Here is a 24,991-nt window from a genome sequence, read left to right on the forward strand (position 1 = left end):
GGGTTCCCCTCCAAGAATGCATGCACCGAATCTTCGTATACCTTGTAAGGATTCAAGCTATGTGGAGCCTCCCCAGAACAGCCAGCACACTCTTTAGCTATAGACTGTGGGAAACGCCAACTGACTGACCCTAGGAAATACCTGCTGTCGGTGACACACACCCCTGAGCGCCAGGCTTTTATGATCACCACAGTTAAACACAGCTCTGGCAGATCAAAGACGTCTGTTTTCTGATCTCGAAGCTAATTGGGTCCAGACGGCCAAGGATCCCTACAGCTGTGGGCAGAGGATCAACAGCCCTGTCCCCCTCCCCAGAAGCCTTCTTCCCCATCTGCTAGTGTGTATTTGTGAGTACTCCAGCTGCTTTCTCTGATGGTACTTTCAAGCCAAAAGAAAGGCTAATTCCCTTCGACAGCTCCGAAAATCTGCAGATGTCACAAGCACAAAGACGGCACTTGATTTGTTGATTGTGGAATCAAGAGACCCAAGGGAAAGTGATCAGAAGTCCCTATGCCTGGTTCACCAAAGTCCTCCTCCATCAAACCTGGTATCACCCTACCTCTAACGGAGTCATAAAAGAGACATTTCTGGGACCCTTCTAAACAAAGAACAGCCATCAACGGCATCAGAACTTGATGCTAAGGACTCACTGATTACACAGCAGGGAGAAGGGTAAGAGCAACAGTTATGTTAGCACACTACACCTGGGCTTCCATCAAACGCTGGCTGACATTTCCCATGCTGGAATGCTTAGGAACTGGACTGTGTGTGTGTGTGTGTGTGTGTGTGTGTGTGTTGTTTGTTTGTTTGCTTTTGAGACAGTGTCTTGCTCTGTCGTCCAGGCTGGAGTGCAATGGTGCGATGCTGCAATGGTCGCTCACTGCAACCTCTGCCTCCTGGATTCTAGCAATTCTCCTGCCTCAGCCTCCCAAGTAGCTGCGATTACAGATGCCAGGGTTTTGCCATGTTGGCCAGGCTGGTCTCGAACTCCTGATCTCAGGTGATCTGCCCACCTTGGCCCCCCAAAGTGCTAGGATTACAGGCGTGAGCCACCATGCCTGGTACCAGCTACTTTATAAATAACTGTTTTTTAAGGTTTACTAGTTACATATTTTTAATCACTTTAAGTCCTTTCACTCACTTTTACAAGTTTCTGAATGTTTCCTAGCAACGTGCATTTACTTCCCTCATCTACACACAAGGCATTCCTGGCCTCTCCTCGTCTCATTATGGGATTGTGCTCTCATTATGGGAGCACGAGGAGTGCTCCATGTCTACTGGGAATCGCAGTCAGCTAATAAACTATTAGCACCTGCTGTGTGCAAGGCCCAGCACCACACCCACCTCCCACTGGCCCTGAAAATTAGCAAGTCATGGGAGAGGAGAATGACGAGGGAGTCCACACTCATCCCTGCTACGGGTTCCCTGGAAACCCTCTGAACAGGCTGTGCCAGAGGGCAGGGACCACACCTGTGGTTTTGACCACATCTTGTCAATGCTCAGCATAGAGCTTCATGTGTGATTCACTGAGAAAACAGCAGACAACTAAAACCACCATGGAAAGAAATCGCCATTGCGCTGTGGGGCCTCTGTAAATACGTTCACAGGCATCTGCCTACTGTGAAGAGGTGGAGATCACACCACTCGGGCTACACAGAAGCGAAAATGGGCTGCTCATTGGGAAAAGTCAAATGGGTAAGGAGAGGAAAATGAATTGACCTCGGTGTGACTTCTACGTAAAGGCTGATTTTAGCCGGTGCGTGCTGTATACTTACTTATGAGGACTGTAAACCCAAGTTCTTTTTAGGGAGAACCTGCATATTACCTGGCCCATCACATACATGAGGAAAGGAAGGCACAAAAGGCTAAAGGCTTGCCCAGGTCCTGCCCCAGCTCCTGGAAGAATCCAAGCCAAGTGTGTGCCCCAGCCTATGCGAGCCCCGGGACTCTGTGCCTGCGCGAGCCTCAGTTTACAACTTCATGCTGCACCAGGAGTTTCTCAGGCCTCACCTGGCAGGCCTGGGGACCCAGGGCCTCCAGGAAAGCCTGCTTGTCCTTTGTCACCAATGGGACCAGTAGGACCATATCCTGGAGGCCCAGGGGGGCCGGTGTCACCACGACTGCCTGGGAATCCAACTCCTCCAGGGGGGCCACGCTCTCCTTTCAATCCTACAGAACCCTGATGTGAGAAGAGGAAAAAGACACTGTTATCAGAGACAAACCAACACCCTGTCCTTATCACATTCTTCTGACATCTGTGGTCAATAAGTACTAGAGTTAACTAGTTCACACTATTTATTTACTTCATCTACCCTCCCAGGAGGGCCACCTTGTAGTTAATAAGTGAAACCAGCATTCTTCTTCCTTAGATGAGCATTATCCCTCCCTCATCTACTTAGGGAGAGACTTTAGAGAACGAGATGTTGATACCTGGAATCTTTTGAAAACAATGACATGAATACTATTAACTTCAGATTTCACCTCCCATCCAAAGCAAAAAGGTAGACAAACACATCTGTTCAGTTCCCCCAAATGCATCAGAAGACGCTGATCTGTTATCATCTAATTATTTGTCAATAATAACTGGTGATGCCTAGGTTTATAGACTTAAGTTGTTCCATGAACCATGAAACAAGTTCATCTGTGCCATCATCAAGGAGATAGAAATACATAGATATGATTCAAATTACTCATTTCTTGATTCTTTGCAGACCCACATTGTAAAATGCACATTCAAAGTCTGGAGATAAACATACCGGCGAGCCCTTGGGGCCAGGAAGACCCGGATGGCCATCTCTTCCAGGAGAACCTGCTCTCCCTGGCATGCCGGGCTGTCCTGGAAAGCCTGGGTCTCCTTTGTCACCTTTGAGCCGCAGGTCGAAATAAATCTCACCAGGCTCCCCCTTGGCTCCTGGCTGGCCTATCAGCCCTGGTGTACCTTGAGGCCCCTGTAAGAACAAAGCCTTGTGATCCACAGAAGACCCATCCACGAAGCACACCAGTGTGACTGTAACACAGGCAACCACAGAATCAAGAAGCCGCCTTCTTGAAAACGGTCATGCATTCACACCTCATCATTCATTTTCCAGATGCAAGCCAGGAGCTCTGTGACAAAGCCCTGGTCTGCCGCACTTCTTGTGTTTTTAAGAAGAACACTTATCTTAATTAGGTATTTCAAACAGAGACCTGGATGGGGCCGGGGGAGTTACAGTGTGGCTTGGGGCACCCAGCTCTCCTCAGGGAGCTTTCTTTCCCTAACAACTGCTCAACATTCACAGGAACACGCAGCACCTGTCAGGAGGTGCTGACTGATGTGTGGTTCATTGTGCAGCTTCAGTCACGGACAGACTCAAAGCACAATCGCTGTCCTCAGCTCTGCCTGCTGCCTCAGTTCCACCGGCACGCAGAAGCATTTTCTCCAGCTTCTGGGTCCAGTGAGCCACCCGTCAGCACCTCCTGGCCAGTGCTGAATACTTCTGTGAATACTGAACAAGTTTCCTTTTATGCTCATGCCCAGAATTCTAGAAGAGATAAGGACTTCCAGGGCACCAGTGAAAGAGGAAACTTGGAGTGGGCACTGGGCCAGCTCTATGATAAGTTATGTCGAGTCAGCAGAGTCAAACTGACCTTCCCAAGAGACTCACACTAGAACATTGCTCTGTTCCTGGAAAGTTAAATCTGCAAAGAACACCCACACCCACCAATGGTTTCTCCTCCAGCATCCTGAGACTTGGATTTCACACACACACACATACAAAAACAGAAAAGGTTTCCAATAATTGTCCCATTTACTTGTTCACTTAGGCCTGAGAAAGGCATCTTCAAACTCCCTGTTGACTTGGCAGAATTTTAACTCTGGCACAATTCACTTAATGTGAATTCTTTTTCATAAACTTCCTTTCAAAAGGTTCTTAGATATATATGAATCACTCACATGCATATGCTTCTGTGTGTGCATATACTATGTGCTTCTCAAAGGAGGGAGTTGGTAGACCAAGCACAGACCAACATTTGCCCAATCTTTAGAATGAACATATGGCGAGCATTGCTTACCAGCCTACTAGGCATTATGACCCTTTCTATAGCATCTCTGACCCTTATTGCAGCTCTGCAAGGAAAGCATGGAAACCAGGACGTAGCAGAGAAGAAGCCGATACTCAAAGAAGTGAGGTGATAGATCCAAGACTACCCAGCCAGAAAGTGCTGGAACTGGGATCCACATTTATGCATTTCCAGCTGCAAAACTTGTATCTTATGCCTGTGCCCCTGGAGTGCTAAGGAGAGTCAGGTATGGGTTAGTAAAATCTGCCCATTACACAGCGGGAGAGGTGAGGCTCGAAGGACTTCTGTGTCCTGCTCAAAGTCAAACAAACTGCAAATATGGGACTAACCTAAATGAGGCTGACTTGCTTTCCTGCCTGAATTGCTTCCTAAGAGCTAAAACATTACAGGCTAAGGAACGGGAGAAGCTGCTCTTCCTCCCATTTCCATCTTCCATGCCAACCACGATGCACTGACTCCTGGCCCAATCCTGTCAAGCAGGCTTCCAAAAGTACAGAGAGAGTATGCCGCAACTCTCTGCGCTGTTCAGTATGACTTGGAAAGTTAAATTAAACAACACAAAAAATGCAGTTCCTCCATCCCAGTGACTACATTTGTTTTCGTTTTTTGTTTGTTTTGTTTTGCTTCGTTGAGATGGATTTTTGCTCTTGTTGCCCAGGCTGGAGTGCAATGGTGCCATCTCAGCTCACTGCAACTTCCGCCTCTCAGGTTCAAGAGATTCTCCTGCCTCAGCCTTCCGAGTAGCTGGGATGACAGGCATGCGTCACCACACCCGGCTAATTTTGTATTTTTAGTAGAGACAGGATTTCTCTATGTTGGTCAGGCTGGTCTCGAACTCCCGACCTCAGGTGATCCGCCCGCCTCGGCCTCCCAAAGTGCTGAGATTACAGGCGTGAGCCACCGTACCTAGCAGTGACTGCATTTCAAAGACTCAACAGCCACCACTGGCCAGCAGCTGCCAGATCAGATGGTGCTGACACAGCACACTCCTGTCATGGCAGAAGCTTCTCATGGACGGCTACTGTGGTTGGAGCCGGCCCCGTGCTCTAATGCCCCTTATGACCTGGGACACTTTACTTGGATCTCCTCAGGAAAGGTGGAACACACCCAGTCTATTTGCTCTGTGTCCCGGGAAAGGCAACAAATTATTTCTATGAACCACCTGCCAGAAATTGTAGCAGAGAGTCATGGAAAATGTGTTATTTACTTGAAAGGTGTTGTGGGATTTCTAAACTGTTTCTCTGAGTTAATATTAGCTCCAATGCATCTTTCAATCCCAGCTAAAATTAGCCTCCTCTATGCAGCCTTTCTTGTGGGCGCGGGCTGCCTTCTGGTCTATTGTATGGTCCTCATTCTGTAAATCACTTTGCTTCATTAGGACAGTCTATTTGCAGAGCTGTCTCTCCACTAGTATTTTAGGGCTCTGAAGGTAGGACCAAGGTTTCCTGTCTTTGTATCCTTGGCATCCAGAAGAAAAGAGATACTGGAGGAAGTAGACACTGAACTGGCAATATTCATCAATTAAAAAATACCAGTGCAAGAAATTATAACCAATACACATTTTTCTCAACCTGGAAACATCATAATATTATTTTATAGTGATTATTCACAGCCTAAAAATATAAAGCTCCTCAATACTGTGATCTTAGGGGGAGAAAATATAATTTTTTTATTTTAACAATGATGACCTTGCCTGCCATCATTCTATTTATGGGAGAAATCTGGGTTTTCAAAACAGTGACATTGGTGACCCTAGGACATCTCATGTGGTCTCTTTGCTACAGAACTTCTTGATTCTAAGTAGTTCAAAGGTCTTTTGATCCATCTCCTTGAAAATAAATGCCGAGGAATCAAATACTGCCTGGAAAATGTAGCACTGGCTGCATTAATTGGAGAAAGTCTGACACCTATGCTATCTGCCTCTAAAAAGTGGTGCCACTGTGGGAAAAGGCAGGGAGTGTTAGTTTCGATTCATCCTCTCAGGGACCAGGAACCATGAAACCTGCTCAGATCGACCTGGGCATCACCAACCCGCTCAGGGAGTCAGCCTTTCATGATCCATTATTCTTTCCCAAAAAATCAAACACTTGCCTTTCAAAAGGAAACGTCACAGAAATGCTATCTAAGTCAAACGAAAGCTCAGAGCATTTCACCACTTTTAAATTTTAATCTACTCTCGTGTGTGCTGGTTTGTGGATATCTCTTTTTAGCTTCTAGCCAAATTCAAAATAAGAGAACCACATTTCTGAGCCAGTTAAATCACAGAGCTTCAAATACATCTTTCAATAAAATGAAAATTACTAACTTCTCAATTGAATTATTTACCCATAAATCTATTTTTAGAGACTTTTTCCATCTACGGAAAGAAAGCAGCTCCTGATGAAGGCGTAAGGAGTAGGATTTGGGTTGTATGTTTTTCTTCTATATTATGATCTCTCCTCAACATTGCTTCTTTCTCACCTCCTTCCTCTTTCTCCATCTTTATTAGGCTTGTCTGGACTGCGTTTCAGCCAGAGTGGAGGCAGGAAGTCTACCAGGAAAACCCAGCAGATGAGGCAGTGGATAGAGGTTAAAAACGTCCTTTCTGCTTCCTTCAAAGTTCTTCGGTCTTTGATCCCCACTACAGTCAGGGCTGCCCAGTTATTTGAACTTCTAATTTATTTAGATATATTTTAGACAATTGCAACTTCTAACTCAGCTCCCCAGGCACCAGGGAAGTTCTGCAGAGCAAAAGCCCAAGATCTAACTTCAAAAGCAGAAAACGATTGCTGAATTCCAGCTGGGTCATTGCTATTTCAACTTGCTTTTGCCCTGGTTTTCTTTTGTAGAAGCTTCCAGCAATATCTTTAAAAATTAAAAAGTTTGAAGAGCTACATCAGAAATGAGTAATTCTGAAATCTGACTTTCAATATCTTACAAAAAGAAAAAAAGAAATGAAAGGAATTGTGGAAACCAGTCCATGCTTGCAAAGCTCAGAAGGACAAAGAAAGTATGAGAGGAACAATGGCTTGAGATTTAAAAGCTTCAGAAACAGAAGTGATTATATGCAAGAAAATAATGTCCTTCAAAATTCAAGATTATTATTATGCTCTTCTATTTAATGGATTCTTTTAAAACAAACTAGAAAAGCGAAGAAGCTGGTATCTTGTCCCATTGAAAGGTTTCGTGTCAATGTGATCCAGATATTTCATTTATGGATTTGAAAAAGCAACTACACAATAGATGTTGTAACAGAAATTTTCAACGGTAAGAAGAAGAATAAAAACATATTTCAAATCCCCAGAGGGAAACAGATCTGCTTTCCTTGATCTTTCCATAGAAACTATTGATGCTGAACCTACTGACTAACAAGCTTTTAGGTGATCTGATGTGATGTTACCAGCACCGGTAACACAGAAAGACAGCACTTCGGCTCTGCACTGTGGCTACGCGGGGGTGGCTCCTGTGGCACCATTTGTTTCAGGACATCCCAGAGACCCTGCGGGAAGGACGCACTCCCGTTCAGCCACACCTGAACACAGGTCGGCAGTAGCCAAAGAAACACTGACCAGGTGAGAAGAAAGGCGGCTGCGGTTTGGGCGCTGTAGGTAACAGTCTTACTCATCCCCCTGAGACAGAGGCCACATGGAGTCCCTCCAGAGCGCTCGACACAGCAACACTTAGCAGCTCCCACACAAGGCAGAAGCTACGCTTGCAAATGCAAAATGACACAACTCTGCTGATGTGCTTGGTGGCAACTTCTGATATGTACATGAACTCAGACAGGTTTACTCACAGGCACTCCTGCAACACCATCTCTGCCAGGCAAACCTCTGTCGCCCTTGGCCCCTGGCTGTCCTGGGAAACCTTTCATTAGAGACAGGGAAAAAGACAGCAACACAGCATCCATGAGACACTTCTTAAAACCTTTTCTTAAGACTCAGCATAAAAATCTGTGTAGGAAGTGGATGATTGCTTGGATAATCCAAAGAGAGTAATAACTAAAATGCCCAAGATGGACTTAGAAAGGGAACATGTGGTCCAACGCACATGTACACCCAGAAGCAGGAATGCTTCCAGCACCCCTCCCCTGCTCTCCTGCCCACACACCCAGGGACCACTTAAAGGAAAACGTAAATTCCGTTCACTGCTTGTGAGATAACAGAATGTGTGGCACGGAGGGAATGATCATGCTGCTGCCTTTTATTAGGAAATCTTTATGAGGCCATCTTGATCATTCCCAGCAATGGGAACAAACCCTGGAAGTGGGGCCCAGCATTCTTCTGATTGTGCTCTAGGATTGGCTGCAGAAAACCGGGCCTTTCATGGAGGGAAATCCCTTTCACAAGAAAGACGCCAACACACCAAAGCAAACTCTGACCTGGTCCTTTTCACATGTGGGTCTTACCTATTTCTCCTGGGGGTCCCTGTGGCCCGGGAGGCCCCCGATATCCGGTTGTATCACAGATGAGGCAACTCTCTCCTTTTTGACCTAAAAAAGAACACACAAAGGTGCTTACATGTAACATGTGACCAGAAGTCTCTGCAGTGCACTGAGAGAACAGAAAAAGGCAAGGCTGTCACTAACATATTACATTCAAACTTAGGTTTGCTCAGTGACTGAACAGCTCCTCCAGATGGCTCTCTGCTAATGGGTGGAAACTGCAGTCAGATGCGCGTCTCTGTCTGTCAGTGAACGGGCCCACTGCCCCCAGCAGGCGTCACGTGTAACCACAGATGCACTGCTTAAAGACCCAAGTCCTTTTCCCAGGGAGAAGACAGGGGCTGCCTCAGTAAAAAGTGATCCAGAAATTCAACTGTGCCTATCGGCCTGAAGACTTGACTTTTGTAATTTTGTCTGTAATGTGAAAACTACCTATCCCCTTTCTCTCTGACTGAGGCCTTAGTCCCCTTTCTCTTTGGTTGAGTGCTTAGTCCAGTTCATGGACTTCACTGGTTGGTGGACTTGGGAATAAGAAGCCACAAAAGCAGGAACACATGTGTGATCCAGGACAGAAGAGGAGAGACTGCAGCCCCGAAAGAGGGGAGGAGATGCTCGTCTCTGGAAATTCTAGCATCTTAAGTCTTGATTTTCAAACCAAGCTCAGAGATCTTACAGTGTCTTCGATAGTCCTGTGTCTTAAATATTAAAATGTCTGGTTTCTAGGCACAAATCAGGCATAATACAGAGCAAAAAGTGCTCGTAGAGAAGTCCATGCCAGGGACCTTGAGGTGGTGTGGCCATGTTCTTCCCATCCCTGCCCTGGCTGGCAGCCCCACGTGGGCACTGCTATTGACCACTCCGCCCTGAGACGCCCCCCAGTCAGAAGTAGAACAGGGCCAGTGCAGGTAGGCCATGCCCCTGAAGTGTGGGAGCAGGCACACAGTTTCATGTCGAGCTCTTTTAGGAGGCAGACCAGGAGCCCATCAGTGGAAGGGGCATAGGGCAACACAGCTGAGAACCCAGCTAAGTTCTGGGCACCAGGGCATTCGTGGGTGTGTCTGTTCGCAAGGCTTCAGGTGATTGGGGAGACGAGGTGCATTCCCAGCAGACGATGGAGTCAAAAGAGGAATGCGAAGACTCGACAAGAAAGATGCTTCTCCTAGGATCTGGGGAATGGACAGCTAAGATTGAAGTGTGAAGAACCTCTGGACGTTGGATCTGTCATAAAATGGAACAGCCCAACTCACAAAGTACTGAGCGCCTGGTAACTAGAGTGGAGACCCTCATTAAAACCCAAACTGCACACTGACTTAGATCAGTGGCACCCCTGTGAGGACGCCCACGATCACTTCCATTTCAGGTCCTGCAGCGTACGTGGCTGTCAGAATTCTAAGACACTGGCTGAAACTCCTCCACACATCGTTTCTGTTTTACACGTTTGAAGACTAAAACGTGTTTACAATCCACAGGCAGAGATGGTACACAGCGGGGCTGATTTGGGGGACAGCCTATTTGGCCTACTCTCAGGTTACTAACAGGCATACAAATACCAGAATATCCACTGCTTATTCCCCTCTAAGACAGGACTGTTGATGCAGTGATAATCCACCTCTGTGTCCAGGATGGCTGAAGAGATTAAATAAGTGTCCTGTGCGGGTGGTAAGGCAAACACTTGGAACGATTAAAGATGGAACTGAGAGGCCAGAGTGACGCTGGTTAATGCATCAGTGGCAGATTTGCTCACAATGACGATGCAAACACCACTGGAAGAATTGGTAAGCATTCCATGTGCAGATTTTTGACTTGGCCTGAAGGAGGGAAGAGCATTCTTTGATAACAGAAGTCTCTTCTCAAACACTGAATGGAAAGATTGCAGAACAAATCAGTCTGAGTTTTATCTGCTGACATGCCCACCATAGCAAGACTGACTCTATGGTCCTTAGAAAGGAGAAAGGGCAAAACTCTGACCTTCAGGGCTGTCTCCACCTTTCCCTCCCAGATCATCAACTAAGTTCCAGAAGACGCTAATTCTAGGAATAGATTTTGAAGGGGGTTCCAAATAAAAGGAACCTACGCCCTGACTCCGCCCACCCTCACTTGCCTCCAAAGCCAGTAAGTATGTGGGAAAAAATCATATGCACAGACACAACCACCATTTAAAAAAAAATCAAAGTATCTTACCTTTCTCTCCAATTTCGCCTATCAATCCTGGCTGCCCTGGAATTCCAGGTGGACCCTGGTCACCTGGAGGTCCGGGCTGACATTCCACAATTCCATCTGAAATTGAATTTTCAGCGTTATAGAGGATCATAGCTAGGTGTTTTTACCCTCTCCTAACTCAACCTATAAAACCCTAAAAAATATTTTAGGCTGATAAGTGTTAGAAATTCAGCTTTAGTTTGTTTCAAAATAATCTTAAGCTATCAACCACTTGCAGAACCTAATCGGCACACACCACACACTCACCATCCCATGCCATCACTGCCAACACTGCTATTTCACAAATTCTGAAGTATCTGTAGGTGCATCGGCTCTGTCCTGTATACTATTTCATTTCATCTTGCGAAGAGCCGACCATCGCTCTTATTTTACAGATGAAGAAACTGAGGCTCAAGAAAGTTAAGTGATTTGTCCAGGGTCATACATCTGTTAAGTCAAACCTGAGACTAGAACAATTTTATTCCTTTTTTCCCCCCCATAACCCAATTTACAGCAAAACTAATCATTATTTTAGAGCGGCAGACTGCCCGTGAGGAAATGCCTCAAATTGTTCACATTCAATTCTGAGCATCATTTATGTAAAGAGGCATAAAAATAAATTGCAGTAATGCACACACCATCTGTCCGAGGTTCTAGTAAACAATATCAGTATTGTTCATTGTTTTACGATTTGGATACACATTGAGATGGAGTTTATATTTCCTTCCTCAAGATCTTTGAACAAAAAAGGCCCCATGAACAACTTGGTATCCAGCATCTCTGCCCAGGCATAATCCTAACATTCATGCACCAGCGCTGAAGGCCCTGCCCTCCCCCTTACAGAGTCTCCTCCTAATGACAAAGTCATGGTCAGGTCAGTCTCTGTCCGGCTGTCACCTGGACACCCTGAGTCTCCGACTATAGAAGGGCCCCAGCGTGTGGAGTGGGGCTGCGGGGCCCTCCCTCGGGCTCGGATGCATTAACCAAGGTCAACTTTCCAGCGTGCCCGCCCCAGCTAGAACCGGAATGCCTAAAAGGAGCCCAGACCTAGTTTGATGACTTGGTTTAGAGCTCAGCAGAACAAGTTAGCTTCGGCTGTGTAGGAACCAAGGGGGAAGTGCTTTTGCTTTGCTTGTTGCTTATGTGTCTTTCCCTGAGTTTCTCCTCACAAAGCACAGGAGGTAAGAAAGCCCGAGTGGGGTCACTATTGGTCCCCGACAGCCACCGTTAGGGGACCTGCTGCTCCTGGTAACTCTGGTCCTGCCTGGCTCCTCGTTGGTCCTTCGACCTTGGTGCAACTGGCACCATCTGTCTTAGACAAAGTGGACTCCATGTTTACGTTTCCAAGAGCAGCCCCTGAATTACTCTACTGAAAGAACCCACATCTCTCAGCCCTGCCAGCCTAGGGTGTCCTAATTCCTGGACTCTAGAAATGTATGCTCATGAATATTGAGAGACATGTAACTGTTACATTCCTTCTCCAGAATATAACTCCTACCTGCTTCAGCTCAACTAGAATCCCTTCATATCCCTGACTTAAAAAAAAAAAAATGGTACATCCTCACCAAAGTCTATTTAAATTCATTTTATGCAGTGGTACCTACAGCCACGGATGGTTTAGAGCTGGCTACACCCACTTGAGACAAGAACACAGTGGTGGAACTTAGATGCAGAAATGGCTGCATTGCATGGTGGTCCTGAGGTAGCAATGGCTTTAAGATGTAGCCTCTTTAACATACATTATAAATCTTAATACAAATCTCATTTCTAAATTATTACTTAATACTCTGTGATTGGGAATTACTTAATTTAGATGGACCAAAAAGGCCACCTAGAAAATGTGGAATAGTAAATATTACAATGTGTTCAGCCAATACATCTCATTCAATTAACAAGAGGGTGAAGTTCACATTTTTACATGATATGTGTTTATATTTCGTCGCTTGCAAAATTACAAATATCCAAAAGAATGTCCTTTTCCCAGATTTCCTCACCATTGGCTCCCTCACCCCCTTCATGTCTTTGTAAATCACTCTGCTTAAAACCACAACCCCCTGCCCCACCCTACCCCCGCCCAGAACTCTCTGTTGACTCTCCTGCTTATGTTTATCCCTGGACTTCTTATCATCTCTAGGATTTCTGAGAATTCCCTTGTCTTGGGCAACCCCTGTCTGCCCCATGGAATGCTTGCTCCAGGACAGCAGGATCTGTTGAGTCTTGTCACCACTGCTAGATCCCTGCCTGCTGCCTCCCAGGCACTCCCTTCCCCGCTGAATGAATCCGGAACCCAAAGCCCCTTGGTCAGGCTCACAACCTTCTCTCAGACACACAGAGAAAAGGAGACTCTGGATTGAGTGTCTCCGGGACTGCAATACTTTATCTTCATTTCCCATGTTTCACGCAATCACAAGAGCAGAGGAGAAAAGTTCCCCCAAGTCACGTGTGATCTGTTCTTTCTTCTACCCAGATTCGTGCAGATCACATTCCCCATCGAAGTGGCCAGGCTGGAATCCATGGCTCCATCTAGCCCTGGCCCAACCCCCTACAGTGGCCTCATCCATGAGAACTCCCTTTCATAAAGATGTGCTTGGATTCTAGCAACTAAATCTTGCTGGGACTTGAAGCCTGTGAGTCCTTTCTCAATCAACCCCACAGAGGAGTCGTGTTTCAGGGGCCCCACAGAGCACATGTTGCTTTTGAACAGGTTCCAAAGGCTGGCTCTGGGTGTCTGAACACACTCCCATTGCACAGGTTGGCTTAAATCCTCGGAGATCTCCGAGTTTGCTTTGGTATTGTGTTGGGACCACAGGGTCACCTTAACTGAGTTCCACGTTACATGTTCAGCTTTTCTGGAATAAAATCTGGCTTTTCTGGACTTTACTGATGTAATCTTTACCCGTGTCATCCTGTCTTCCTTGCTTTTGGGGGGTGTGCGTGAGTGTCTGTCCTAGTATTCACTTGTATCTCTAGATGAAGAATGCATTCTGTTTTCAATAAAAATACATAACTCAACAGGTTTGCTTTTTAATTTTAGATGCCAGGAGTCTCAGAGCTGGTTAACGTGTTCTTTATTCCTTTAAACCAGCTTTATTTTTTAATTTTAACTATTGCTTTTTGTAGCATGGTTAATTCTGTGAAGATTCCCTTAGAGGAATATGAATGATTAGAAGAATCCACGCCTTTCTATTACACTCTGGCTGTGGGAGACTGTCACAGCCCCCAGCCAGGGTCTGCCCGGCACCCTGGCATCTGCTTGGACACCACATTAAACCATCTCTGAGGGAACTCACTTGTGTAGCCAGGCTGCCCAGGGGGCCCGGGGGAACCAGGAGGACCTGGGAGCCCGTCTCTTCCACTTGGTCCTGGCAGAGATGCACCCGGAAATCCTCGGTCACCTTTTTCTCCTCTTTCACCAGGGAAGCCAGGGGCACCAGCCTGCCCAGGTACAGGGAGGCCTGCAACCACACAGAAGCTCACATCAATAACCTCAAGGCCACTTAGCATCTACAGCACAAACTCATTCTCCTAACTCTGTTCAAGGTAAAAATCCAACCAGATCATCACTGAAAAGGGAACTGCTTTAGACATGTAAAACCATATCCAGCTGGCAGGCGTCTGGCCATTTCATGCTGACAGTCAAATGTTTCCTACAGATTAACTTCAAGGAACAGGGACTCATTATGTAGACATTAAAATCTGTGAATTTCCCTCAGCGCAAATAGTACTCCCAACATATAAAAACAGGCTGTAGAGGGTGCACTGCATTTCTACTTGGCGAATGAGGGCACAGAAATGTCCTTCAACAAAGCTAAAGTGGACCTGAAGCAAAGCGATGGTCACTGGGTTGGCAATCTAGAGGCAAGAGCAGAAAATTAAAACTAAGGACACAGAAGACGGTTCTGTAAAAGGGCTTGAAGTCAAAGTAGCCATTAGGTGTGAACCTATCAGGTCAGGTTCAGCCACTGTAACTCCATAAAGGATAAGACCATGTGCCCCTGGGAGAGCTGAGGCTGAGAGTGTGGTGCTGCAGGAGGCTGCACGGAGAAAGCTCTGCTGCTCCCGCGAGGGACACGCCAGCTTCCGCTCCCAGCATCAGGCTGTGATGAGGAGTGTGAGGAAAAGGACAGTCGAGGCAAACGGGACGCAAGAAGACTTGGCGTGAATGAAGAACAGCATGGAGAGGAGAAGGAAGAGGGCTGACCGAAGGGGCGCAGAGTCTGAGACATCCAGCCTGTCACTGGGGAGAAAAAGCCACAAGCACAACGTGCCCAAAGGCAGCCAAGGGCCCTGAGGGGCGGCCCCTGTGGGCTTCCGCCAAATACTGTGTGCCTTTCCTGAGTGGTGAAGGAGGAGGGGTGGCATGTCTAATGGAGAGGAAAATGAAGGAACTACCTGGGCATGAGGCCAACTCAGACCCTCAGGGTGAGGAGGACAGTCAGGGAGCTGGGGGTGGGTGGAGGCAATGGTCAAGGCCACAGGCCAGCCCAGGGCAGGGCTGGACAGAGAGGAGCACAGCGACTATGGAAGGGGGACATGGGTAACTCCTCCAGCCAGAGCAACTTCAATGGCTTTTTATCAAGCGTCTGGGTTAAGAGACCACTAAGGATTAGATAAAAGGTTGTAGACAATAAATAATTCTTCTGCGAGGAAACATGAAGTCACACATTCCCGAGAATCCAAGAGTTAAGAAGAGACAAAAGGGATGCTTTTAAGGGTAGATTTAGAGTTTTTACAGAAAAGAAAGAAAGTGGGAGTGGACAAAGTCCCTGCCCTGAGCCAGGCGTGGGCTGGGTGAGGTGTCGTCTGTTCCTAAAAAAAGAAAAAAGGGGTCTCCACAAGAACTTAGACCAGCTGGAGAGGAAAAAAATATAAAACAGTAAACGGGGATAAAAACAAAAAGAATGTAAACGTCGAAAACAAAGCAAAAAGCGTAAAGGCTGCGAGCCCTTGTCTATTCTGCTTTCAAAACTAGAAAAGATGTAATCAGATTGCTACCGATTGTGTGCGAATATCTAACATTCACGACAAATTATATATTCGGAATATACACAGCACAGAAGGTGTGCAAGTATGCTGTAACACAGCAGCTGAGGAGTCTCACCTGGAGGTCCGGGTTGGCCTGGTAGTCCTGGGAAACCTTAAAAGAGAAAGAGAGTGTTGGATCAAACAGAACAGTTCACCCATTTGTATACTTTTTATTTCTCTGCTGAAAGTCTTGCTTGGTGCATTGATAAGTGCCCATGGCCAAAGGGAACAAAGAAAACAGAGCGGGAGACCACCCGAACCCCCACTCTGAAAATGCATCGCTCCCAAAGTTACAGCGAAGGGCTTCTGAACCCCGCTGTGACAGTGAACCAGGAACTTGGAGGAGACCTGGTCACAGACAGTCCTACAAGGCTGCAGATGCTTCCAAAATATGGATGAACACAGGTCAAAACTAGAAAAAAAGAGAGGAAGAAATAGAAAGCGGAGGGAGAGAGAGAGAAGGAGGAGGAGGAAGAGGAGAAAAAGGAGGAGGAGGAGGAAGGGAGGGGAGGAGGAAGTGAAGGAGGAGGAAGAATGGAGGGGAGGAGGAAGAGAAGGAGGGGGAGGAAGAGAAGATGGGGGAGGAAGAGAAGATGGGGGAGGAAGAGAAGATGGGGGAGGAAGAGAAGGAGGGGGAGGAAGAGAAGATGGGGGAGGAAGAGAAGATGGGGGAGGAAGAGAAGGAGGGGGAGGAAGAGAAGGAAGAGGAGGAGGAAGGGGAGGAGGAAGAAATGAGGAGGAGGAGGGGCGGAGGAGGAGGAGGAGGGGGGAAAAGGCAAGAAAGCTACCTTTTGGGCCTGGCTCTCCTCTTGGCCCTGGAGTTCCAGGGTAGCCCCGCTCTCCTTTTTCTCCCAAAGGTCCTGTGCCTATAACCTGAATCAAGAAGGAAAAGGTGATCATCCCGTGGCATGGGAGTGGCTAGTCCTATAGAGTAAAGCAATATGAGTGAAGAAATGTACATATTTGTTATTATTTCAAGAAATATGAAAGTGAAGTAGCAGCAATGGTAGTAGACAAGGAGGAAGAGGATAGACCTCTAAAACATATGGGATAGGTTGGGCGCGGTGGCTCATGCCTGTAATCCCAGCACTCTGGGAGGCTGAGGCAGGTGGATCACAAGGTCAGGAGTTCGAGACGAACCTGGCCAATATGGTGAAAACTCGACTCTACTAAAAATACAAAAATTAGCCGGGCATGGTGGCACATGCCTGTAGTCCCAGCCACTCGGGAGGCTGAGGCAGGAGAATGGCGGGAACCCAGGAGGCAGAGCTTGCAGTGAGCCGAGATGGCGACAATGCACTCCAGCCTGGGTGACAGAGCGAGACTCTGTCTCAAACAAACTAATAATAACAACAAAAACATATGGAACAAACATGCCGTAACCATCCCTGCAAAGGACCCTGCCAGGCAGGCAGTTCTGCTCCCTTTTGTAATAGTTTGCCTGGCAGCAGCTTTTGTTATCACTCCAGTGAGGTAAAGTTGGAGTAACATCAATTTGAGGCTTAGGTTTATAATTTCTAATTGTACATACCAGCCATAGATGGAATGTTTTACTTTACAGGGTATTATGAGAGGAACACTCTTAAACTTCCTTAGGCTGTATGTAATAGGAACACGCAAATTTTCTTACTGGAAGAGTTTTTTTGACTTTTTTTTTTTTTCTGTTGACCAGAAGTAGGCACTTCCTTAAGGTCGCAAGACAAGAAGAGGCACTTTTGGCTCATTAAAAAGGAGAAAATTCACTGACCCTGATTCCAAATTAATTAAATTCAAGACAAGTGGCAAAGTCAACTTTTGCATATTACCTTTAAAATATAATTCCTTTGTATCAATTAAGTTAATAGATATTATTAAAATGCACCAATGTTAAATAACTTGACTTAGTCATCCCACAAGTTACATATATAAAACATCATGATGTATACCATAAATATATACAATTTTTGTCAGTAAAAAAATCAAAGTAAAACCCTTCAATGTAAATCTATAGATAAAATGGGCTGTGTGAACGCATTACCTGTGGCACTGCAAGGAAGGCAGCAAAGGAGAGAATGGTAACATTTTCATTATTTCAAAAAAGACTGGGGGCAAAATGGCTAAAGAAATTAGAGCACAAGTCTCTGATAGGACACTGAAAATAAACGATCACCACGAAGATACTTGCAAACATGAGAAAGCCCATTTTTAAATGTCACACACATCACTGACAAGTATGCAAAATATGCATGTTGACCAGCAGTAAAATGTTATTTGCAAAAATAAAAATTGTTTTGCCAGGATAGTTAAATGGTAGATGACCTGTTTCTCTTACAAAAATTTTCCTCAATGGACCATGCTTTTTTAAAAAAAAGGTGTCAAGTCCAGGCACAGTGGCTCACACCTGTAATCCCAGAACTTTCGGAGGCCAAGATGAGTGGATCACCTGAGGTCAGGAGTTCGAGACCAGCCTGGCCAACACAGTCAGGCTCTGTCTCTACTAAAAATACAAAAATTAGCTGGGCACGGTGGCGGGCGCCTGTAATCCCAGCTACACGGGAGGCTGAGGTGGGAGAATCACTTGAACCCAGGAGACAGAGGTTGCAGTGAGCCAAAGTCACACCATTGCACTCCCACCTGGACGACAAAGCAAGACTCCATTTCAAAAAAAAGGAGTCAAATATGTTGCTAATATTCTCATCCACGTGCAAAATCCATGAAAAGGTTTTAGTGATTTAAAGATGTGCATAAATGTCAAAATAATAAATACTAAACTCCATACAATACAAATTAGAAAATCATTTCAAGTAGCATGAACCACTTTACATAACAAATGCAATTCTAGAGACAGCTGTGCCCTGCATCTCCTCTCCTTCCTTCCCCCCGTGCTCTCACAGACCAGGAGACAGTACTCTTACTCACAATTCCAGGTGGGCCAGGAGGACCTGCTTCACCCTTTTCTCCCTACAAAAGAAAAAATAACTTTCCTTGCATATTCTTATAACATTGTCTTGCAGAAAGCAGATTAAACATTTCTTCTGGTAAAACAGAGTGTGCCTACAGTACATTAAAACTATTTTTCTCTCTGTAGTATCTCTCATTCTGTGACGATTACAACAAAAATGAATAGACTTCATTTTGCTTTGCATACGCATGATAGATGAAAACAAAGATTTCTGCAAAGCGTAAGTTGGGGGCTAATTATTCTCCTCACAAAGAGTCCAGATACTGGTCCCGTCGATTACACACTTCCTCAGAAAACAGAATCATTGATGAGTGGAATTGGCAACCAAGGTTTTTCAATTTTAAAAAGAGAAATGAAATAAAATAATATAAAAGCATGATTTCCAAATATATTTTCTTAAGGAAATCATTTTATATGATGTTTTTAGGTGAAGATTTTCTCAAATTTGCATTGGAGGTCATAATGTAAAATCTAATATTAACTGAAAACATTAGTGGATAAATTCTGATCACTTTAAGGTTTAATCTCATCCATAGGAGATGAAAAACTCAAAAGAAATTAACCCTTTTATATCAAATATTTTAATATAAACATCATCATAATGACTTAAACAGTCCAAAGATACATACATTATACCATGAATGTATACATTTTCCTTTTAAATTCAGGCAGTAAACAAGAATTGAATGTTTTTTTTTTTCCTATATGAATACCAGAAGAATTTTAGAAATATCTAGAGGACATAAACATCTTAGCCACTGTATTCCAAATATATCTACCATTTACAATTTACAGGATTTTACTTACTCAAAAAAATTACAGCCAAGGGTTTCTTCCTTTTGTCCCTGGCTTTAAGAAATTAACTGTGGGCTATTGAGGCCCTCCCCGCAGCTTTCCACTCGCCATTGGTGATGAATATTCCAAAATTATTTCTTATATTAGTAAAGATTTACATTACCTAGTCTCATATTAAGAGAGAAAAATAAAGCAATAATGAGGTTTTTTTTTCTGCCTGTCAGATTGACAAACATTTTTCAGATTTTTTTTTTTTTTTTTTAAGTTAGTTCCCCAACTAAAAGGGCCCTGGTCTGGCAGAAGGACTTTCTGGGGCCATTTGGTTGCATGTGGCAAAAATTTCAAAACAAGTGTCTGAATGTGGACCCCAATATTACGCTTTTAGGAATTTGAAAGAGAAATGCCCAAATGAGCAAAAATACTTGTGAGCATAAAATGGCCTAAATACCACACAACAAAAGGCTCGGATGTTCATATCATAACTACATTGACGGCCACTGAAATATATCCTCCTTCTATCATGACGTGAAAAAGCAAGAGGTATTGTTCACTATCACCTTTAAAAGCTGCCTGCTTGTGTATGCACGTAGGAACAAGGTGAACTCTGGCCATTTCTGAACAGGCAATAGAAAAAATTAGGTAAGCTTTCTTTTCCTCATGATATCTTTCTGTATTTTCTATTGTTTTATGATCAGGGAAAAAATAATCTACTACCGAAAAAAGACATAAAAAATTGAATGAGTGGTACATTTCATGTATTTTTATTTTGAAAAAAAATCATGAACACAAAGGAAACCACTAAATTGTGTTTTTACCCAGAAGAAGCATAAATGATTTTTTTCCCTTGAGTACAGAGTCCTTAGTTCTAGGAAAGAATAAACAGACCTCTGGGTTGAATTGGAAAGTGAAGATAAAGGCTCACAATAGTGCCAGCATTTACCTGCGGGCCCTGGCGGCCTACGAGTCCTGGGTACCCGGGTTCACCAGGAAAACCCTGAAACCAAAGAGAGAAGTAGTAACCGTCAGAGGTCAGTGGCGGAAACAGTGAGCCTGCTTGTAAAAATCACAGAGAAATACTTACGGGACTCCCTTTTTCCCCTTTTTCACCATCTTTTCCGGGTTTTCCCTGTAGAATAAAGACGTGAACGTTAGTATTTAATAAATAATAGGCCGGGCGTGGTGGCTCACGCCTGTAATCCCAGCGCTTTGGGAGGCCAAGGAGGGTGGATCATCTGAGGTCAGGAGTTTGAGACCAGCCTGGCCAACATGGTGAAACCCCATCTCTACTAAAAATACAAAAATTAGCCGGATGTGGTGGCGGGCACCTGTAGTCCCAGCTACTTGGGAGGCTGAGGGAGGAGAATCACTTGAACCCAGGAGGCGGAGGTTGCAGTGAGCCGAGATCACACCATTGCACTCCAGCCTGGGCAACAGAGTGAGACTCTGTCTCAAAAATATACATAATAATAATAATAATAACAGATAAAACACCAAAGCTCTGATTCAGATAGCTTAATATGTTGTCTCTCCTATGAAACACAAGCAAGGTAAATGAGTGCTCTATGTAAGTTGACAATACCACAATAATAAGTAATATAGTATATGATGAATAATTACGAAACAGTTACAATAGAAGAGAACTCTATTTCTAAAGAGCAGAGTCCGATGAGCTACAAGTCTTCTAAAACATGATTGTATCTTGGTAGCAAAGCTAGCATCAGAGAAGTCTGCCTACTGGCAGCTGAGTATTTGCAAGCTTATGCAAATGCTTCATTTAATGCAGGTTTCTGCATGTTGCTTCCAGGTAGAAACCAGAACCATCCCAGGGGACTGACAGTGGGGTGGGTCTCACGTCACCACCATCCCTAAAGTGAGAAGCAACTCAGCCTCTCAGGCTTGCGGCTGTGCAAACACCGTCTGGCGTTCTGGGTGGCAAAGTCCAACCAACCCGCTGCTCTTAGATAGAACAGGACCGAAGGTTTCAGGGACAGCCCAGGGCTCTTCAGAAGCCTCTTTCCACAGCCAGCGGTGGCACCTTCAGTGCTGGATCCTTAAACAGGGAAGGACCTCTCCTGCCTGGGAGGCCTTGCAAATGATAGAGCTCAGCAGAGTCTCAGCAAAGCCCTTTGGGGCATGAAGGGGATAAACTAGAAGTCCCTACAAGCCTTTTCCATTCTTATGTTTCTGTGAATCTGCGATTTTCGGCATGAAAGGAGAATTGTTTCATGATAAAAGGACTTTGGAAAGCACTTACTCTGGGTCCTGGTTTTCCGGGTTCGCCTTTCTCTCCAACCCCTGGCATTCCCTTAAATGAACAAAAAGGCAAAGAGATTCATTCGTCTATTTAAGCAAAATATTAAGTTAGATAAATATTAAACTTCAGGTGAAATAAGTGTGTAACTTAAATCTGTACTTTATGGTCTTTGACCTAAAAATGATATACAGAAATTGAGGACTTACCTGAAATCCAGGTTCACCTTTTTGGCCCTGAAAGAGTTGGAGAGACAGATCAGTACTATCAAACAGCTATATCAATTGTGATATGCTGCATGAAACACACAGCAGAAAAAAAGAAAAAAAAAAAAAACAAATCTTTTCTGATATATTAACAAAGAAATTCCCACTGATCTCCAGCACTCACTTGGCACTGACTGGTAGAAATGTAAGCTGGGCAGGGTTTATCATGCTTGAGCCATGGTGACTGGCCCTGCCCGCCCCCTGCCCCCCAGCCCGACTCCCTCCTCCTCACCAAGCCATCCCTAACTTGGGGCACATTTAAGAGGCCCTGATCCAGCGGGGTGAGCCTCAGATCAGGCTTGGACCAGCCCAGTTCCAGCTGCCTCTGCTCTCAGAGGTGCCCGCATTTTACGGAATGAACAGTCTATAAATCTGTTTTCCAGACCAGGATTGAAGGTAGCTGGAAAAACTGAATTTTGACCCATTTTCTCTTTGTCCTTTGGAATTTGTCCAAAATTAGAAAATCCGTATTCACGGGATGAAGCCTATTCACACCTTTTCTCCCTTGGTGGCAAAATCTCCTTTTTCTTGAACTTGAGCTTGTCCTGGTACTCCCGGAGGCCCACTGACCCCTTGGTCACCCTGTTGACATAAAAATGTAAAATTAATTAGGCATGGAAACAATTATGCAGAGATGAAAAATTGCAGAGAGAGGTAAAAGTCTAAAATAAAACACCTATTTTTAAAATGTAATTATACTCTATTCGATTCTACTCATCCTTTGCCTCTGCAGAGAATCAAATTTCAACAGGAAGAAGACACAACAAATATCTAAACCCAGGAGGAGAATTTCACTTCTTCTATGGGCAATCGCGAGCTCAGGAATAACCATGGAATCTGAACACCTGCAGGACACCTCTGGACTTGCGTGCACCTGTGCAGTGTGTATTGGCTTCTGATGGCACGGAGGAAAGGAATACAAACTGCCTGATAGAGGCTGAGAAGAAAGAAGGCATTTTAGGTAACTCCAGAATAAGACAACCATCAAGAGTCTCCTTCCTCAGGCATCCTAACTGCTGGGTACACCTGAAAATTACAACCACATACATTTCAGAGTCACTATATTGCAAAGTTGATGAAAAGACTGGGCCAAAATCTAGGGTGGCAAGCAGAGGCCGCCTGCACATCCAGATTCATCCAGGCCCCACTGCATTGGGCGCTCTGGTTGTAACTGCCTCCACCAGCTTGGATGTCAGAGGAGAATGTGGCCTTCCACAGGCTGGCTACCACAACGGCAGGCATCCCTTCTCAGCCAGTGCCTGCTTCATTGGTCTGATTCAGGGAAACTCTTGGAGAGGATCAGGGACCCACCACTTGCCTCCTCTCTGCAGGATGAAGCCACCTGCTGTGGTCTGCACTCTCCCAGCTCCACACCACATCTCCCCTCACACCCACCTGGCCCTGGACCCGCCCACCTCTGAGAAGAGAGGCCGGTGGTGAGGGGCCACTGCCAACCGTGCTATTCGTAATTTCCTGGTGGTGGACTTCCACTCTGCAGCGCTTACACGGTTACGCACCTAATGGTCAAGTCCTAAATTTGACTCTTATAAATCCTACGTCTGACCTCATCACGACAAAGAAGAGTTTGATTGAACTCTTTGTACAGATAATTGGAGTTAGCCTCGTTGTTCTCTGCTTGTCAGATCACAGAGCACTTCCATAAATTCTAGAGTATTGAATAAGCTAGAATAAATTCAATAATGCTGTCATTTTAAGGAAAACACTACCAAACGCAAGAACATGCAGAGAAGACTAACTATACTTATGAGTCCAAACGTTGATGCAAAGGTGGGTAACTGTCAGGTGAGAACTGTGGTTTTCAACATGAAACCACTCCAGAGCAACGTGCACTCACCTTGTCACCTTTGGGTCCTTGAAAACTTAAGCCCATTTGTCCCTGTGGATTAAAAATTAGGCTCTCATTATTAGATTTGTCTACTTTGTTCAAAGTCATTCTACAAACCTCACACAAAACGCAGTAAGATGGTAGATTTCAGGCAATAGCTTTGTCCCATAACTCTCATAAAATTTTCCAGAAAGTAACGATCATGCTGTATTCAATGTCTACGAAAAAAGTTTTTAAAGTATGACTGACCAAAAATTCTAAAGACATTTTTTAAAATTTGCAGTTTTTAAACTCTTGCGTTAGAAAACTAAGGGAAATATCGGTGATTCCAAAGTATTGACTAAGGGACGAATGAAAGAAAAGATCAATATATTGATAGATAACCAGTAGATAATAAATGATAGATAAATGATACTTAGTTAGATAAAGACAGTGTTAAATTTTCCAACATTTTTTTACAGAGACTGAAAGAATAAGAAGAATGAGCTATAGCAATTTCATGATAGCCTTATACTAATGCCAAAGAACAAAAAATGAAAAAAACCTTTACCTTTTCACCTGGAGGGCCGGGAGGACCTGGGGGACCCTAGGAGAGAGAGCATTTTAATTAAATAGGATTCACAACTATAGGGAGCTTTAAGCCCTTCTTTAGGCTGATGTTATCTTAAGATTCTCTGGTCAACATGGTAATTTATTTGTGAAATATTTTTCCGGGGCTTCCCCTCCCTCCCCACTCCTAGCAGGTGCAGGACCCTCAGGTGTGACCATATCAATACCAATCCGTCTCCCCTGCTCCACGGTGAAGTCGGGGCAGAGCCTGCCTGTCCATCTTTGAACTCACTCCCACAGGCTGTGACTATCAGTGGTACCCAGCCAGCCGCCACAACCATGGCTGCATTATTTGTTTCAGGATATCAGTTTATGGTGCTATCATCATCCCTTTCCCACAGCTCTGGGTATATGGGTACCAGGCTGCCAGCCAAACATTTAATAAGAGGGAAGCTGATTCTGCCATGTCCATATTAAGAGCAACCACAACTGTGTAAAGTTTTTACTAAATTATTATTTATTTTCACATCTCAATATAGTTGTTCTTTAAATGATTGCCTTGGAGAGACAGCCCCCAAAACTTACCGGTGGTCCGGTAAATCCTGGAGGCCCAATAGGACCTTGAAGCCCTGGC

General features: G+C 44.9%; 1 protein-coding gene across 1 annotated transcript in view; it reads right to left on the bottom strand.

Moving 5' to 3' along the window:
• Positions 1 to 24,991, bottom strand: part of COL4A1 (collagen, type IV, alpha 1) — a 145,510-nt gene that overhangs the window by 34,803 nt on the left and 85,716 nt on the right. The window contains exons 12-26 of the mRNA XM_011933950.1: positions 23,818 to 23,859; positions 22,458 to 22,544; positions 21,906 to 21,932; positions 21,700 to 21,750; positions 20,527 to 20,571; positions 20,386 to 20,439; positions 18,608 to 18,649; positions 16,498 to 16,582; positions 15,786 to 15,821; positions 13,975 to 14,139; positions 10,667 to 10,762; positions 8,450 to 8,533; positions 7,838 to 7,908; positions 2,757 to 2,948; positions 2,011 to 2,179 (exon numbers count right to left, since the gene is read on the bottom strand). Of these exons, the coding sequence (XP_011789340.1) occupies positions 2,011 to 2,179; positions 2,757 to 2,948; positions 7,838 to 7,908; positions 8,450 to 8,533; positions 10,667 to 10,762; positions 13,975 to 14,139; positions 15,786 to 15,821; positions 16,498 to 16,582; positions 18,608 to 18,649; positions 20,386 to 20,439; positions 20,527 to 20,571; positions 21,700 to 21,750; positions 21,906 to 21,932; positions 22,458 to 22,544; positions 23,818 to 23,859 (1,246 nt within the window). The remainder of the gene's footprint in view (positions 1 to 2,010; positions 2,180 to 2,756; positions 2,949 to 7,837; positions 7,909 to 8,449; positions 8,534 to 10,666; positions 10,763 to 13,974; positions 14,140 to 15,785; positions 15,822 to 16,497; positions 16,583 to 18,607; positions 18,650 to 20,385; positions 20,440 to 20,526; positions 20,572 to 21,699; positions 21,751 to 21,905; positions 21,933 to 22,457; positions 22,545 to 23,817; positions 23,860 to 24,991) is intronic.

The sequence above is a fragment of the Colobus angolensis genome, unplaced genomic scaffold (assembly GCF_000951035.1).
Source record: "Colobus angolensis palliatus isolate OR3802 unplaced genomic scaffold, Cang.pa_1.0 Scaffold13, whole genome shotgun sequence".
Lineage (NCBI taxonomy): Eukaryota > Metazoa > Chordata > Mammalia > Primates > Cercopithecidae > Colobus > Colobus angolensis.